The 18,545-nt window shown below is 47.2% G+C and overlaps 1 protein-coding gene across 6 annotated transcripts in view; it reads left to right on the top strand.

Annotated features, from left to right (window-relative positions):
* ZHX2 (zinc fingers and homeoboxes 2) overlaps positions 1-17,274 on the top strand; it is a 76,472-nt gene extending 59,198 nt beyond the window's left edge. For all 6 annotated transcript variants that reach the window (XM_054191630.1, XM_054191626.1, XM_054191629.1 and 3 more), the window contains 2 exons: positions 8,007-10,697; positions 15,979-17,274. In XM_054191630.1, coding sequence (XP_054047605.1) covers positions 8,195-10,693 — 2,499 coding nt within the window. In that variant the 5' untranslated portion in view covers positions 8,007-8,194 and the 3' untranslated portion in view covers positions 10,694-10,697; positions 15,979-17,274. The remainder of the gene's footprint in view (positions 1-8,006; positions 10,698-15,978) is intronic.
* Positions 17,275-18,545: the final 1,271 nt, after the last annotated feature.

Genomic DNA, 18,545 nt, shown 5'->3' with positions numbered 1-18,545 from the left:
AGAAAATTCACAGCACACGATGTTCAGCTTCCCCTTTTCTGGGAAGGGGTTGGCCACTTGTGTTCGTACAACATGCAGCACGGAAACCCCACCATTTTCCCCATCTCTTTGGCTTTGCAGCAGCGTGAATGAGAACATTTTAGTTCAAAGGAATAGCCTGTGAGCGGTGTACTCTGAAATATGCCTGTTGCACGGTACTGCCTGACACAATCTATTCTGGTAAAACCTACAGAGGTGTAGGGTTTTTTTCTAGAATATCTGTGTTTTCCAGAATAAGTTTCTTTATGTCTATACAGTGGTCACATCGCAGCTGAGCTGTTAATGTAAAGAGGCAGCTTTCATGTGGATTGGCTCAGGCACACAGTTCTCCAGGGTTTTCTACTACTGCTGGTGCCTTTTGAAATCCTGTTTTATCCAACCCTCGGCCCATCTCCACCAAAACCTCTCACTTTTGTTTTATCTGTGTATTTTTACAGAGTCTCTCAATGACGGTGCTGTAGGGGTGCGAGGCAGAGACGGGATATGCGCTGGGTTTGCTTCCGCCCTCGTTAACAGACGTGTTGATATCCAGTTTCACAGGACGCATTGCTGGGGAAGTCAGGAGTCATGGAGGCAGTTTGGTTTGCTGATCGCCTTTGAAAGGTGTCGGCCTCTCGTCCTTAAAAGACAGAAAAATTATCAATTGCTGCTTTTCTGTAGACAAAAATTCATTGCCACAGCGCCCTGCTACAAACATCTAAATGGTGATTTTTTTTCTAATTAGAAATGTCTACACCGACATAAGCGAATTGAAAATGTATAGCACTTTCAAATTTATCTTTTCGCATGTCTGCAAAAATTATTGCTGTAACAGTCTGTATACCTCCCCTGGTTAATTCAGCTTACAGAGAACTGCAGAAGTGTCGGAGCTCTAGGCTGCTCTGACTTGCTTTTTTAAAAGCTCTGCTCTAGTTCACAAAACCTGCCTGCCTTTCTGTGGTTTTCTTTTGCGAATCATTACGGTCCTGATCCATCGTGCAGGAATTATTTTCCCTGGTTTGCTTCTGCTTATTCTCCTGCATATAATTAAGCAATGTTTTTAAGTGTTTTATCACACTGGAGAGCAACAGCATTTTTTTTGCTGTGCTAGCTGATGTGCTTTTTGATATTACTGTAGCAGCTGCATGCTAAAAACAGTTGTGAGGAAGGAAGAACATCACCCTAGGCATGTTCCTCTTTAGCACCATGAAATGTGCATCTCACCTCTCATCCTTGGATTTGTAGGAGAATAACATTACCACAACATTAATGAATGAGAGTTCAGTATCTCTGATATGGAGCAGGATGATAGCTCTGCCCTGTGCTGCATGGTTTGCATTGCCACAGCCTTCGTGGGGGAAGAGTAGCTGGTCTTGGGAGGGTTATGATGCTGTCAAGGACCATCAATTAGTTTCTGCTCTGCTCTAAACTCTATGGGCATGACTTCTGGGCAGCCATGCAGGTTGGAGTCAAGTGTTAAAAGCAGAGATGCTCACAGGGACACGTGCTTTTGAATCCTGGGGGAGCCAGGGACCCGCAAGCTTGGAAGGTTACAAGAGGGAGAGGACTATCATTGAAGCTAGTCAGAAATGAGCAGACCCACGAAGGTCCATTGCGGTGTGGCTGGTCACACGTCCTGGAAAGGGTGGCAAATTCTTCAGCTCAGGAAAAAAGTGGTGCAGGTGGTGTCTCTGCTTTAAAAGCAGCCTGTGGTGTTTGCAAGGCGGTGGGCAGCAGGGCCTGGCTGGTATCTGAGGGCAGAGCATGGCATCCATGTTGAGGTTCGCTGAGATCCATTTACTGCATGACAAAGTAGGATAGTATCCCAAAAAAAACCCAGGGACTGAAAGACTTGTGTCCGACAAGTCCTTGCTAATGAGCTGTGGTTGACGCTGCGCACCTCCTCTGTTTATTCCTACTGCGTCCCCCAGCTGGGGACGAGGCATGGGAAAGCTGGAAGGAGAAGTTTGTACCTTTGCGATATTAAACATCATGTTCAAACATGAGGGAGGGGTTTTTGCTTTTGGTGTTTTGTGGGGTTTGTTTTTTTTTTTTTGGCGGGGAGCATCTTAAATTACAAGGGCATGATTTACTGTTGATTGTCCTATGTAGCAGAGAGGATGCTGTCCATGGGGAACAAGCTCCTAAGCAGTAAAGCAATAAAATGCTCCTACCCTCTTTAAACATCAGCTGGCCCTTGCAAATGAAGCCCCTGAAGCTTCCCGCTTATTTGCAGGGTATCCTCACGGTGGTGGTTTTCCCGCTGTTCATTTTCGAATGAGGCCAGGTGCTGGGAACTCTCTGCTAGCACAGAGCAGAGGAAACCAATGCAGTGAGATGAAAAATAAGAAAAGATTTTATTGGCAAATCACACGAGCTTCACTGAAGTGTTTTCATTTGTGGTTTTTTGGTTGGGTTTGTTGGTTTTTTTTAATAAAAAAAAAAAAAGCAAGGTATACCTGTGAAAAGTAAAGATCCATTTGCACTGGATGGGGGGTTCAACCTGTTTCAGCATCTGTCGTATTACTTTCTTCCAGCCCTTGGCTGGAAGCAAAATGCAGCACAAAGTGCTGATATTTCTGATATGCTTCTCCCTTTCTGCTAAAGTTAAGGTTTTCCCTGCTTTTTAATTTGACGTCCCTTCTAATTTGGTTGTCTTTGGACAGCCTTTTTAAGACTTATATTTTTAGGGTACGAGAGAAGACAGACAGCATCTCGTCCTGTCTCTCCACTGCCCTACCACTTCCCCAGCCACGGCTCACAGGGGTTTGGCTAATGCTTTGTGCGATTGGGCTGTCCCAGCTGCCATGGAAAATTCCCACTCTACCACCACCTCACAGGAGCCGGTGTGGGAACACCACTGCAGAAAAGGAGTTCAGTCTCTTCCCAAATATTTGGATTTTTTGGGGAGGGGGTATAAAACTAGCTATGTGCACAAGGGAAAAGACAGGAGAGTGTGAAAAGACTTCAGTGTTTTTGATTTCCTTTTCCCATCCCTTTGCTTGCGCTGTACAGTTATCTTTTGCTGCTGGAAGGTGGCATTGCTACACAGGCAAACGTGTTCCACTGCCAGCCAGGCCTAAAAGCATGGTTTGTTTTCCCTCTGCGGTTCTCCGCAGTTTCCCTGCTCTGGGCCAGGTGACCGGGTGGGAAATGTGGCGTTTCCTCAATTGTGCACAGAGTCGCCAAAGTCATTCTCACGTTGGATGCTCCAGAGCCATTTTAACAGGGGTTTGAAAGATCAGAGGAGTGTGACTGAGTTACTTCATTAATTAAACAAATGAAACAAATTTCAGAAATTAAACAAAACCAGACTAGGGCCTCTCTTGTAACTGCTGTGACACGCTTTTGGAGTGACACGTTTAAAAGAATATGTTGCTTCTTGTGTGCTCTGGTCCCAGATGGCTTTGCTGAAGCAAAGGAAATCGAAAGCTCTTGTTCCTGCACACGGGCCTTTTGTGGTTTGGTTTGGACCTCGTTCACAATGGCAGCTGCCTGCTCAGAGCCGAGCGCTTTTGTTTTTCACCTGTTTGTCTTTTGCCACTTTGTGTGTTTACTTGTTTAAAAAAAAAAGAAAAAAAAAAAAGAAAAAAATTAGGTGGCTTTTTTTTTTCCCCAACCTGCTACAGCATGGAAGACAAGCGGGAGATGGGCCAGGTGAGCTGGAGGGGTGAGGGCTGCCTTCCCTCCCCGTACCTGGGGACTGCTCATAGGGCAGCCACCAGCAGCACCCCTGCACCCCATACCTATGGCCACCCCACCACGGCAGCAGCCCAAAAAGGAGGTCGGGGTCCCTTCAGGGTCCCATCCATAATGAAGCACAAAGAGTCAGCCAGACCAGCTTCAGGGATAGAGGTTGTCCTGTCCCTGGTGCAGCCCCATTCCTCAAGTGCTGGATGTGAATTTTGTCCCTCGAAGTGACACATATGCCCTGGGCAGGTGATGGATGAAGTGTGGCTTGTGTTCCCATCCCGATGCGCTGGTTACTGAGCCCTGACTGTTGCTGAGGGGTGTCTTCTCTTCCCTCTAAGTTGGAGGAGCTGAAGCATGGTCATTTAGCAGCTTTGTCAGGAGCAACACCGTGTATTTAAAGCTGTCCGCTGTGGCTTTGATGTTCTGGCAAGCAGCTTGTGTTTGAAAGCTGTGAGATGCTCCTGGTGTTTCCTCTGATGTCCTCGGATGAGACGTGGCAGCCCCTGTAAACGTATGTGATGCAGCTCCCGGAGATGTGCCGTGGCAGGGGTCTGTCCTTCTTGGCAACTGTGCGTTGATTTATCCCAAATGACATCCTTAGTGAGGTCCTGGAGGGGCCGTGCCTTGGAGGTCCCAATAAACTCTCCTCGCTCATGCAGGTGTTTGGCCTCGTTCCCCTCCCCTCTTTCAGGACGCAGGTTGAAGGGACAGAGACAGTCTCTGGCTGGTCGTGAGCCCCCCAAACTGCACATCTTAGACGGAAACTCATTGGTTTTGTTACTGACCTCCAAAAAGAAGTGTTTGACTTGGGCTTGATTTCTGTGGCGAATAGTGATTCTCCAGTGGCAGAAAAACTATTCGAAGTGTAGAGTAGCAAACCAGCAATTGGACATGCAGAAAACCACTCTGTGGAATAGAAGAGAAGCAACAATCTCTACAATTTTCTAGTGAAACTGTAGCAGACGGAATTTTTCATCCACCCATTTATATATGTTTTGGAGGGACCTTGGCCCTTCCTCCATATCAGAGCATCCTTGCTTGGGGCAAATCCTCATGTTTTCATGAGAGACGGGAGCTCAGCACAGCAACTCAAGGCAGCTTGCTGAGCTTCCAGAGAGTGGAGAATTCAAAACATTTAGTCTGACTTTTAAGAAACCTTTGATTGATTCAAAGTTGTAACCTAGATGTTTCTCATTCTCCACTCTCTCTTCCGTTACATTCCTTTATCTTTTTGCTCTTACCTCTTTCTTCCTTTGTGGGGGTGGGATATTCAGTGAAATATAAATAAGCCTTGCTCTGTCTTTGATGTCTTTTGAATTTTCTTCCTTTTGCTGATGTTGCCACATGAATTTTGCAGAAGGTCATACATCAGAAAAGGAGGAGACCATTAGGTGCAGCTGTGAGGCCTGTGAGGGAGAGCGAGTCGCGGAGGAGCATCCCAGGAGCTGTAGCTCCATCCTCATCTCCGCCACCATCCCAGGGCACTGCCTTGTGCCTCCCTTCCCTCATCTATGAAAGTCAACATCACGAGCACGGTGGGATCTGCAGGGCAAAGTGAGGTGACCTGATCACCTTCACCCTGTTTCTGGCAGCAGTCGGGCTTACAGAGGCCATTCTGCCCCCTTGTCTCACTTTTTGGCCTGTTTCAGCCAAATTGCATACGAGGGAAGAAGCATCAAAGGTAACTAATTTTTTGGAAGCATCATTAAAAATGGGTGGCCAGGAAGATGGACATTCGGATAGTTGCACGTTTGTCTCTAGCTTCTGATCCGGCCTGCAGTGGGATGCAGCAAGCCACAGATCACAGCCAAAATACTCTGTGGGAGGATGATTGTGAGGGGAAGTAGAAAGGAATTTTGAAGGAATATGTGGAAATAATAGAGACTATTCAGTGTAATCCAGTTTAAAGATCAGTCGGCACAAATCTGTAGAAGACCAGGCATCACTTCTTCCATGGTTCATCTGCTTGTTTATTACTAAAAGGGAGAAGGAAAAAAGGAAACAGAAGAGAAGAGGTTGGCTCAGAGGTACTAATACTTTGGGGAGTGACGGTGACAACATTGGTGATCCCAGGTTAGAGGGAAACAGCACTGTGTCATCCTGACCGAGGCAGAGCCGTAAGCCTGCGGGCAGCCCATCCCTGTTTCATGTGGCTGAGCAAAGATGCTCCGTTTCCCAGGGAAGCATCCAGAGCTTAAGTGCACCGGTGAAAGTCAACCAGATGGTCCAGTGCTTCACTGAATTGGAGCGAGTGTGCAGGAGCACCCCCGATCTGTCGGGGCTGGGAGGTTCAGAGGCAGCGGTGGCTGGGAACGCAGAGCACCGTGTCGTTATTCTGGGGCATCTGCAATACAACAACTAGTGTCTCTGCGCAGCGTCTTTTCTCTGGTGCGTGTTTAGTGTTTCACAGCTTGTGTTTCGCAACTGCCTTATCTGCAAAGGTGCTTCATGGAGAATTTGCATGTGAAGCGCTTCGTGTATGGAGAATTGCTTTGTGCTGGGTTTAAAGTACATAGAGCTGGAAGCTGCCATCCCTGCTCTTACACGCAGCTGGAGCTGCTTCCTCTGGCAGTATGTCATTTTGAGTTTCCATATGTACAGGAGTGGTATGATCTGTGATGGGCAGAGTAGCAGAAATATTCTCTAGAGACCTGCAAAGTATACATCAGCGGCAAACAGAACTGAGAAGTTAGCGTCTACTTTTGGAGCAACTATTCCTGGTTCTCGTGCCAATGCGCAAGGGAGAGGAGCAGGTTCAGGGACAGCACTGAGGTGGTTATAAACTGTCTGCTGATGTTGGATCTGTCCAGATGTAACTGCAGTGGGATTTTATCTCGTTTGATCTTCATGGGCGCTGGAGGCATCTTACTATTTACAGGCTTCACAATGAGAATATCTGCCTTTGGTTAGACATGAGATCGTAGAATCACAGAATGGTTTGGGTTGGAAGGAACCTTTAAAGATCATGTAGTCCATCCCCACTGCCACGGCACATCTTTCATTAGATCTCTAGTTCAGATTCTCCATTTAATATGCTTCTACAAAGTCAATGCAGGTCTTACCCACTCTGCAAATCTCCACTTTCCATCCTCCTCCAGTTTGTGGAGTCCAGTGCCTCCCCCACCCCATCCCAAGGACTCCTTGATTGTAAAAGATGAGTTTTCCATGAGGACTGGAAGTACTACAAATCCAGAGCCCATCTGATCAGGAGGAGTTACAAACTGGAGTCAAGGATTGATTAGAAAAGGCATCTTGTCAAATAGGAGAGCGATTTTTTTAATTGTTTTATTTTCAATTAGTGAAACTGTTTTGACAACTAAATTTCCCTCCTTCCCCCCACCCACTCCTGATGAGTGTGGGTAGATCCTAAAACAGCTGGTGTCGTGTTTCTTTGTGGTTGCTCTGACTGATGTTGACCTCAGATCCTTTTAAAAATATGTTTTGCAGAATTCTTGCATTTGGGAACTTCCAAAACCACTTTGACATATGAATCGTGCTTAAAAATGGCTTTTTTTAAATTCTGTAGGGAGTGAAGTGCACAAATCAGCGCTTGATGAGAATATCCGCAGGGTCTTGGGAAGGGACCCTGTTTAAAGGGTATCTAAGGGCTTCTGTGACCTTTGCTGGCTACCTCTGTCAATATTGAGTGAAAAATGGTGTTTTAAGGAAACTTCTGTTCCAGAAATGACTTGATAAGCCTCCATAGATCTGCTGCAGTTTCTTTGAACCCACCTCTCAAGACACAGACCTTTGAAAACATTGATTTATATTAACTCTTCTTTCTGCCTTTACTTTTACAACCTAGGCAAGCCCTATAGCTTTATTTAGAAATCACCCATCATTAGTAACCACAATCATTTAGTAGACATATTTACAAGGTAAGTGACAGTGGGAAGTAATTAAGTTTAATATAAATCGCACTCAATTTCAAATCTGCAGGCTTCAAAATAATAATTAATAGAAACTGCAGCTTCTATAAAAAGATGCAGTATTTATAGCAGTATCTTCTTTCTTTTCCAGCTAAATGCATTGAGTCTAGCGGAGATTAAAATCCCCTGTCTGTTCCTTTTATTTATTTCAAAGCCATTGTCTACCTGTGGCGCACTTCACTGCGAATTATCCACTGCTTTTGTTCTTTGTGAGGAGATTTTTACTCTTCGAGTTGATGACGGAGAGGAGGAAGAGTTCAGCATTGTCCAAACCGGCCTTTTAAATGCACATATCTTGAGCTGTGGCTTTCTGCTAAATCTGTGTTTCATAGATCAGTGCCTAACGATGCGTGCTTTGTCTCACAGGTGTCATGCAGCTGACAGGTCTGCTGGCGGAGCTGATGGTCATAGCCGGGCTGGAAATTCTTCATTAAACAGAACAGAGTAAAATAATCAAGGAAGGTTGGAGCTGCTTGCAAGATTTGTCGAGTTGATTGCTCACCCTGTCTAAAAAAGTCATCGTTTGGGACAACAGCCCGCTGCCAGCAGCTGCCATGGCTAGCAAAAGAAAGTCAACGACTCCCTGTATGGTACGAACTTCTGAAGTCATGGAGCAGGAAGGCGCTGAGGCCGTAGAGGCTCCTAAAGAGAAGGGGGCTGGCACACCACAGCAGGACTCTAAAAAAAATCGGCCTTCAGAAAGCTCAGTCAAAGACTGCGAAGTGGTTGAGGCAAAGCCCGCAGCTGAAAATCAGTCTAAGAAACCCCAGGGTGGTTACGAGTGCAAATACTGCCCTTACTCAACACAAAACTTAAATGAATTTACAGAGCATGTTGACACTCAGCATCCAAATGTCATTCTTAACCCCCTGTATGTCTGTGCTGAATGCAACTTCACAACCAAAAAATACGATTCTTTATCTGACCACAACACAAAATACCACCCGGGAGAGACTAACTTTAAACTGAAATTAATTAAACGCAATAATCAGACTGTTTTAGAGCAGTCCATTGAGACCACTGCTAACGATGCCACTGTCACCAGCGGTGGGCTAGAAAATGCAGAGTGTGATGATTCACTTCATGGGGGAATTAGTGCGAGTAAAACACCAATGATGAAACTGGGAAAGCCTAAAGGGGAAACCAGGAAGGGTCCCAAAAAGCCAGAAGAGGGAGTTACGGAAAACCACGTGGATGGCGCACTACCCCGCATCATAACTGAAGCCACTGAAGCTATTGCTTGTATAAATGGCGACCTTCTCCATGATGTGTTAGCCCATGTTATGCCCTCTGTACAGCTGCCACCAAATATTAATCTTGTCCCCAAGGTCCCAGTACCTCTGAACAGTACCAAATACAACTCTGCACTGGACACTAATGCAACCATGATCAACTCCTTCAATAAATTTCCTTATCCAACGCAAGCAGAGTTGTCGTGGTTGACAGCAGCATCAAAACATCCAGAAGAACAAATCCGAATCTGGTTTGCTACACAACGTTTGAAGCACGGTATAAGTTGGTCTCCTGAAGAAGTGGAGGAGGCAAGGAAAAAGATGTTCAACGGTACTATCCAGGCAGTTCCCCAGACCATCACCGTCCTGCCAGCTCCTTTGACAACTGCAAAAATGCCCCAGCCCATCATCCAGACAGCATTGCCTTGTCAGATACTGGGCCAGACTGGTCTGGTTTTGACTCCAGTGTCAAATGGTTCAGCCGTTTCCTGTTCACCAATTACGCTTGCTGTTGCCCCAAACCAGGGGCAAAAGAGGACAATACAGACCTTATCAAGTGCTCCAGAGGCCAAGCGTCCTCATGTAGTTCAGGTGCCTGAGATCCCTGCCAAGTTGACTGCTGTACCACTGACACCAGCCAGTGAGCGAAAAAAGACGAAGGAGCAGATAGCAGAGCTGAAGGCCAGTTTCATGGCAAGCCAGTTTCCTGATGATGCAGAAGTCTACCGGCTGATCGAGACAACGGGTCTCTCCAGGAGCGAGATCAAGAAGTGGTTCAGTGACCACAGGTACAGAAGTCAAAGGGGCATTGTGCACATCCCTGGGGATGCTTTAGGGAAAGATCAAATAGCACCTTCAGCTGGTCGACACGGACGTTCGTTTCACCCATACACAGATTTTACTCCCCAGAGATTCAAAGAGAAAACCCAAGAGCAGCTTAGGGCCCTTGAGGAGAGTTTCCTAAGATGCTCCTTTCCTACCCAAGGAGAATTGGACAGACTTCGAGTGGAGACTAAGCTGAGTAGGAGGGAAATAGATTCATGGTTCTCTGAGCGGAGAAAGATAAGGGACAGCATGGAGCAAGCCGTGTTGGACTCAATGGGATCATACAGAAAAATTAAAGAACAAGGAACTCCCAATGGTGCAATAAGCCAGGCAGAACTGCTGAGTAGCTCTCAGCTCCCCGGTGCTTTATCTGGGTCCTCCACCACGTTTAAGAAAACCCAAGAGCAGATTCATCTACTGAAAAGCACATTTGCAAGGACCCAGTGGCCAACGCCCCAGGAGTATGACCAGTTAGCTTCTCAGACTGGGCTCACAAGAACTGAAATAGTTCGCTGGTTCAAGGAAAACCGGTCTTCACTAAGATCGGGGTCACTTAAATGGATTGACCAGTACCAGCAGCAGTATGTTGTTGATGGTCATAACGAGCAAAGCCAGAAAAAGGGATCAAAACACAATGAGAATCCAAAGAATGGTAATGAGGTGTCTCGGCAGCATTACCAGGAGCATAAAAAACTGAATGAAGAGAACGGGGGGAAACCGGTGGTGAGAGCAAAAAGAGACTGCGAACCATTGAAAGACTCTTTGTTGGGGAATCAAGCGGAGGGTACGGACAGGTTGGAGTGCAACAGCCACGACGGCCACGGCAGTGAGGAGAACGAGGAGCCGGCGGAGGTCAACTGGGTGGAGGTGACGGTGGGCGAGGATGACGCTGCATCGGACTGTACAGACAGCTGGAGCCAAACAGCACCTGAAGGCCAGGCAGAGCTGGCGGACTTTGACTCTGAAAGTATATCTGGAGACAATTCCCACGTATAGACAGGTAATGCTGATGGTGCCCTGTTTTTCTGAGCCTGCCTCTGTCTGGGTGTGCTTCCAGCATCCTGTAGCCCCTCTTCAGTATAAATCCCTGGAGACCATCCGTGACGGATCCTTGTGCCTGCTGGATGCCTGAACAAAAGGGAGACCCATCCTGCTTGTAAATTAAAGCAACTGCATGGTAGGGGAGGGGTTAGTGCCGTTTGCCTTGTTTCTTGTCTGCTTGCGGGTCAAGTCCTGGATAAGGGAGATTTTTATTTTTTTTTGGCAATAAGTGATTAAACTTTCTGCCTTTAAATGACCTATGTAACCTCTGCAGCACTCGATGTAAAATACGCCAGCTGAGCCACGCAAAGAAATAGTAAGTAACACGAGTTGCTAATACCCCCCGTGCTAACAGATCATTTATCTCCCGGGAATAGAGGCTGTGCCTGGTTTTGCACCTCGGGTCCTTCCTTTGCAGCATCCTGCCCTGCTCAGAATAAAAGGTCACTGGGGGAAGGGCCCAGGACAAAGATGCTTCTTTATGCAACGGCAAGCAAAAAAAATGTTGTGGGGACTGAAGTGGCTCATGCAAATGTGCTCTCTTCCTCTTGCAGGTGAGAACGGTCTCCAACCTCCCTTTGTTCCGCTTGCTCACTCTAGAGGCTTAGGAAATGCCCCAGACTAAGCTGTGTGGGTGTTTTCGCAGCTCTTCTTCACAGGATCTTGAATTTAAAAGCAAGCTGCAGGGCCTTTATTTAAGGTGGTTTTATACAATCTTTCACAGTGAGAAAGGACCTTACGTGGAGAGCTGAAGCCTGTTTCTGATTACAGTTGCACGGGTTTAAATCTGGAGCAAGCACCGTCAGCGTTCCTTGACTTGCATTTCTTGAGTTCACTGGAGCCTGTAACATTTTGTGCTGTGTGAAAACCCAGTCTGTCTCTTCCAAACTGGAGTCTCCTTAAGCTAGAACTTATCCCACAGAAAGCTCAGCCCCTTGCATTAACAACCAGAGTGGGAGAACACCTATTCTAGAAAGAGTTAGTAGTTTTCCGATATCTAATAGGTATAATATACTTCGGCGTTTCTTTAAACATATATATAAAAAATATTCAAAATAAAAATAAAAAAAGGAAATACAAAAGCCAGAAAGTCCCTCCACGCTTGCACTGAAGACTTACTATTGCAGCTGGCAGTACTTGAATTGAACTACTCTTTGTGGCAGAGGTGCGGTTTTTCTTAGCAAGCCCTGCTGGCGAGCCTAGGGCCCTCCGCTTTCTCCTTGTGCAAAACTTGTCCAGAAGGCTCCTGGACACTTTCTCGTGAGTTGAAAAGGGAAACCCTGCAGTGGTTTTATTTTGAACTACGAATTGTGTCGGCTAATTTTGAGAAATGTTATCATGGCATCTGTGTCGCAAAGCATCTTAAAGCTCCAGACTGCAATGCAAGGCACTGTCCCGCGTTACGCCTGCGGAAGTTGGTAATTAGGGATGTAGGGATGTGAGGAGCAGGCTCTGTTACCTTTGTGGCAAGGGCAGCGATTAAAGGAGGAAGGACACGGGAACATCAGCCAAAGGCACGCTGGGGTGCCAGTGCTGTGCAGCCACATAAGAAAGGAGAGCCAGGATCTGATCTTCCTTTTAAAATCAAATATGCGATGAATAAATGCGTTGTGGGATTATTATTTTTTTTTTTTCAGGATTGTTATTCCAGATCATTTCCCCCTTCCGGCTATCAACGTTCATACTGAGGAGAGGGAGCAGACCAGGGGCTAGGAGAGGGAATGGGGAGGAGGGCAGGAGAGGGGGGGACATTGCCTGAAACCACTATTTCTTACAAACCTCTTGCACCATGAACACGAGCTCTGCAACAACCCTCTTCCAGCAGCGTAGGTTTGGTGCCTGCATTTTTGTGCTTGCGAGCAGCGTAAGGTACGTTGGGGTGAACCTCCCGCCTCTGTGCGCTGGCACAGATGCTGACCATAAAGCTCCAGGGCTGTGGAGGTGCTCAAGTGTTATCAGAGAAGAATTTTAATAAGAACTTTGATCTCACTTAAACGTCCCCTGGGTTATCTTTTTGATGAGGACCTTTCTGGTGGCTGGTGGTAAAACACACTTACTGAGAAGAGGTGCACTGGAACAGGGCTTCTGCTGCGAAGACCATGCAGTGAGATCAGAGAACCATTTCGTCCTCTGCTCTTTGCCCGCATCTCAGCATGCTGGCCTGAGGACTTGACAAAAGCCCAAAGTCTTTTTCATTTTCCTTTATTCTCCCTGTAAGTCTCAGCCCAGAAATGGAAGTGCCTGCTCTCCGGTGCCCGCGCGGAGGCATTGTTACAGGCATTGGAAGCTTCATACCCCACACTGATGGGACCCGTGGAAAACTCCCAGCTGCTGGCTCCTTTTTCCTTCAGGATAAGCTTTTGCTCTTATCTTTGGGAAGCCTATCTCTTACAATTTTTAACTAAAAGTTTGGTGTTAAATTAACAAGGTATTATCTTAGGTAAGATCCAGAGTATGGCTCAAAAGCAAAGACTGTGTAAGACCTGATGGAGAGCTGGTTTCTGCCTGTTGTCATATAAAAGTCTGATTTTTCCTAACGTCATACCCCTCGGTACCGTAGAGGGGTCGTGCCACTGTCCTGGCTGCACGCAAGAGGTAGACTGAAGAGCTGACAAGGGACTTCTCCTCTTGACTCTCACACAGCCACAGTCATTATGTGAAACTTTCACTGCTGAACCCTACATCGGGTAGAAACGCGCTCCTTTGATATTCGTGGTGTTGCTGTTTTCTCAGCTTGATATGTGTAGTTTAAAGTGGACGTTTTTCGGTGATCAGTCTCCATGCCCCAGTTGCTGGTTGAATTTGTGTGTGGCTTCTTTAAAACCTGAGCTCTTCCAGACCATCTTGGTCACTCTCTGCTCCAGTGTTTAGGTTTAGGAGTTTCTGAAACTATTAGGGAGTATTTGTGCTGCAGTTTAGACAGACCTTATGCCTTAGAGAATCGAGTTTTTCAAAACTGATCTGTGTTCGGCAGGTCCTGCTGCTGCAGCTGGTGGGAGCTTCATGAGTGCCTGGCTGTGGTTGAGAGCAGGATTCACACCAGGCCCTGAAGTACCATCCCTGGGCTAAGAAAAGGCTCTGAACAGTGAGGCTGGGAGGCCTGTCCCCATAGGGTACTGGGGCCTTCAAGATGTTGAGTGGGCGCTGTAGGGTGCACAAAAGCCATCACTGAAAGTGCTCCAGATGCTGTGTAATGAAGCCTCACGTCCCTCTTGCAGTGAGACCCAACTGCTCTGTCAAGAGAGTGCTTTAGTTCCTTTTCTGTCAATAGAGATATTCCCGCCTTCCAACAGCACGGGTCAAAATTAGGTCTGTTGTCCCCATTTGCGCAAGCCTGACAAACAGAAACTGGTCCTAAATTAAATACAGCAAATTGCAGCTCAGCCATGAGAGCGGGACCAGAGTGTGCCAGCGTGGTTGGCAGCTGCCGTTGGCTTCTTCACAGCATTGTCTCCCCGTGGGGTTTTCCCAAGATCAGTATTTCCTCAGCCCAGAGCTTTTGTTTTTTTCTCAGAGGCATACTTTTTTTTCTCACCACCACCACCTTCACTGCCGTAAACTCTCTTTTTTAGAGTTATTTCATGAACTCCATTTTAAGCCCAAGCCCTGCAAGATGTAGGCACAAAGTCTATGGCTCATAGTGGGAGCAAGGTAGGTAGACACCTCAGAAGATGCATGCCCTGGCTCTTGATGGCTGTGACCACTGCTGTGTGGAGATGTGTCAAAGGAAAACCATGTCTGGGAGTTGCACACCAGGAAAAAAAAAAAGAGTCCAAAGGAAGTCACCCCTTACTTCTGCTGTATGCATCGTACTGGGCATCAGAGGTGGTCGGGGTCCTCTTGGTGCCTCCAACCCCTTTTGCACCACTCCGGGAGCTGAGAACACTCAGTTGCTGGTGGCCCACTGCATTCCTCGGTGTTGGAAACCGGTAAACGTGAACAGTACTGGTGTTTCCTTCCCTTTCTCTCCAAATTCTTATTTTTCGTGTGGTTAGGGTTTCATCCATAAAGCTTAGCTATAGAGCCCATTACTGGTGTTGGGCTCCAAGGCGCCATCCTGAAGTCAGTGTTGGATTGACCAGTGGTTTTTGTAGAACTTGGGTCAGCCTAAAGCATTTAAGGGAGTGAGGCCGAAGTACGGAGGAGTTGCCATTTCCCCTGAAACCAGTGAGGTGTGTCGCAGACCCAAGCTGTAACGCAATGAAGGACTTCGGAGGGGGAAGTCCTCCTACACGACGCAGCAATTAATATTTTCCAGTGAATTAGGAGGAGCAGGGGGTTGTCTGAGGAAAGGTCACGAGGACGAGGAGGACTTTTACCTTTGGAGTTGGTGCAAGCCCATGCCATTTTAGTGGCCTGGACCGTATTGGTTTCTGCATTGCAGATGCCAGACAGAGCTCGCTGCTTTTGTGGGAAATAATAGACCTGGTAGCAACGTTCATAAAAGGTGTGAAATAACGGTTAGCTCAGGTTTTCGATAAGCACTGGTGCAGGATGGGTGAGGAGGAGGGTATGGGAAAGCCACGTCGTGCTGCTGTGTGCAGCTCCAGCCTGAGTAGGTGCTTGCATGTTTACACTTCAGTGGGGAAAAACACATTGAACATAATCTTATCTTAGAGCCCTTGCTCTGTGCTGGGAACTGGGGATATGCGTAGGTGGGTGAGTATTTGAAGGTTGGGGTTTTTTGGGGTTATTTTCTAATCACTGGTCCATGGTGCAGCCTTTATGTAGGTGCAGGAGTCGTAGCGTAGTCAGGGAGCTGCTCTGCAGAGCACAGGCACATGCAAATTTTTTTCCATTCTCTTGCAGTTTGTGTAGTTATTTTTTTAAATCATGCCAAAAAAGTGTTTAATGAGAGGATTTACAGGAGAAGAAAGACCTGAAGTCTTCTTGCCTTTAATGTCCTCTGTCCCTAACCCGTGTGCACATCGTCTTTGAGCCAGCCGGAGGGTCTGCCCGAGGTGTATAGTGATGAGGGATCAGGAGAGTGAAGGCTGGGCTGTATGTCCCTGGTAGAAATCTACAGGGGGTTGTTGGCTGGGTGTTACATACAACAAAAATTCGGCACCCTACTGCAGCGTCGGGCTGCGATAGGGATAGGCTTCAGGGTATGGCTAATACAAAATACAGTGCTGCCGTGTGTGCAAGGGTATAAGCTGGACACTGTGTTAGTTGGCGGCTCAAATAGTTGTTCGCAGTGCCTTCAAAAATCATATGCTGCTTTTATAATTTTTTTCCAGGGGTACTCCTCAGCTGCACTGTCCTGACGTCGAAGGAGAAATGCTGTCTGAAAATAGAAGAAAACTATTTTCCTGCCTGGGGTGAGATAGCGTGTTGCGACTCCAAGTCTCCAACCGCACTTGCGGAGGCACAGCGAGAAATACTCTTGTGGAGCATCATCATGGGATCGTTTATAGTGCCAAAGTCCTACTACTGCATTAAAAAAGAAAAAGAAGGAAGGAAGAAAGGAAGGAAGAAAAAAGGGTCCTTGTACATAGGTTTCTCCTTAGCTTCTCTCCCACCCACTTTCCTGCCCAGGCTCTTCCTCTACTGGAACAGATTTGTACAACGTGGAAATTTTGTTAACTTTTTAATAGGTGCAAGTTATTCTTGCATATAATGCCATTGCAAAATTTGGGGGTTGGTTTGGGGGAGGGGAGGGAGAGGAGAATTTTTTCTGACGCGTTTTAAGAGAGATTTGTAATCTTTTGGAGTCTTGTTGGTGCAGATCAACACCTGAGCCCAGGTCCCCATCCCGGTTTACATTTCAGCCCACTTAAATGAGTTATGGGGTTGGGGAGGGTCATTCTGGAGTGGTTGGGGTTTGTTGGGGTTTTTTCTTGTTGTTTTGACTTTTTTGTTTTGTTTTATGGCCACCTGCTACTGGTTGAAGTATTTAAATCTCTGCTTTTCCGTGCTCCTACAAAGCGAGTCTTCTCCAGCTCCTGTTCTTCACTTTTCACAAGTCAGCCCCGGCCGTGGGTCTCTGAAGATCTGGCTAGAATGCCTTTTTTTTTTTTTTGTTGGGTATTTTTTTTAGCACTTTTTGTTTAAACATGCAGTACAACCCCCAGAGGGGTTGTAGAGAGGAAATTAAAATGCTTCATAATCCGAACTTGTTTGTGTTTCTTCAGCTGGTACAACGATGGACACCGTAATCGACAGTCTGCCCTCCAGCTTTAGATGTTGTAGTGCACAACAGAAATTTCTGATTAACCCTTGCCACTAAATTTTCAGATCAATCTTAGGTTCCCGAGTGCACTTTTTTTCAAATACTGCTAATTTGGGTTTGTGTGGGGGTGTCTGTCCATGCACGTGTGAGGAGGAGGAGGAGGGAGAACGGAGCGTGGGTACGTAGACGAGCAGGTGCAAGAGCCGTCCGGTGCGTTCCTCTGACGAGCTGGGTTCGGAAAACTTACCCACCTTTCAGTACGCTGCACAAATACAATGCTAGGGAGTTTGAATAAATCCCAACTTTTCTAACTTGTTGCTCATTTGTTGTAACTCAATAAAACAAAGGCTAAACATTTTGGTAACCTTTTTCTCATCTCTTCTTTTATTATTATTTTATTCCCTTTAAAACCCAACCTCAGCCCCCACCAGCTCTCCTTGCTGCACAAGAGCTCAGTGTCTTTAGAGCCACGATTAGGGTTTTAGCTGGTTTTGCAGTAATCGGCTTGGCAAACACTAACCAGATTAAGGTGAACTGGGTGAACTACTGATGTTTATTCCCCTGGTGTTGAATGGCTCTTCCCTGCGCGAGGGGGTCGGATACCACCTGGGACCGGGGATTTGGGAGGCGCCTTTACTTCAGTTGCAGTCACAACCTAACGAGCGAATGAATGAAACCATCCCCATGACTCACCCCTATGGAATTATTTTTGTTAATCATCAGCACAACGTCTAAGTGTGGAGGGAGGTCTGCAGTGGGCGGCGGCAAGCGCTTGGTGACTTTGCTCACAATGAAGATGTCTGGTTCATCGATGAAGAGGCGTGAATGGATGGGGCAGCACTCGCTGCGTTTGCGTGTCAGGGGCCAAGGGCAAGCGCTGGGGAGCAACCTCGGCTCCTCCGTGGGCGACGGCAGCCGGACGGGGTGTGTGCTCGTGTCCCATCGCACGTGGTGCTGTGCATCGCGCTCCTCCGGGTGACCGCACAGTTGCGTCTGTACCCCCCACGTGGGTTGTCAAACCGATGGATGCAAGCGTCAGGTGGCCAAAAGGAAAATGCCTCCGAGGAGGCTCCCCCAGGACTCCCGAGTTGTAACTGAAACTAATTGCCACTTCTGTCTGCTTTGCTTACATGAAAGGATGCTAATATTTTAATTGCCCTTGTGCACAGTTTTTAACAGCCACTTGGCGGCTTAATATTCCACTTTGCGTCTCCCCTGTCTGCTGTGCGCACACGGCTGTGTGTCTGGAGCCCTGACCTACTTTGCTTCACCAGCAGCGCTCCCAGGGAGCTCAGCAGGAGGTTTCGGAAGAACAAGACCCACCTGGGTTTTCTGTGTTGGTGCAGCCCCAGACACGGCGGGATTAAGGGCCGGGACTGGGGCACTTTTAACATCTCTGCAATTCAAATAAAACAATAGCAGCGGCCCTGGAGTCTGTCATCACGCAGATAAAGAAGCTGAAGCTCTCCCGCAGCAAACAAACAAACTGGGAAAAGACCGGCACGGCCTTTGCCGGCCCCGGCAGCACCAGGCAGGGTTGTGCAGGCAGGTTGTGGTGTGATACAGAACCTTCAGGCACCAGCTTTCATCAGGGAAAGCCGATCCGGTGGCCCCTTGGTTTTTTGGCTTAAATCA

The sequence above is a fragment of the Rissa tridactyla genome, chromosome 2, assembly GCF_028500815.1.
Source record: "Rissa tridactyla isolate bRisTri1 chromosome 2, bRisTri1.patW.cur.20221130, whole genome shotgun sequence".
Lineage (NCBI taxonomy): Eukaryota > Metazoa > Chordata > Aves > Charadriiformes > Laridae > Rissa > Rissa tridactyla.
This window is presented reverse-complemented; position numbering and strand designations above follow the sequence as displayed.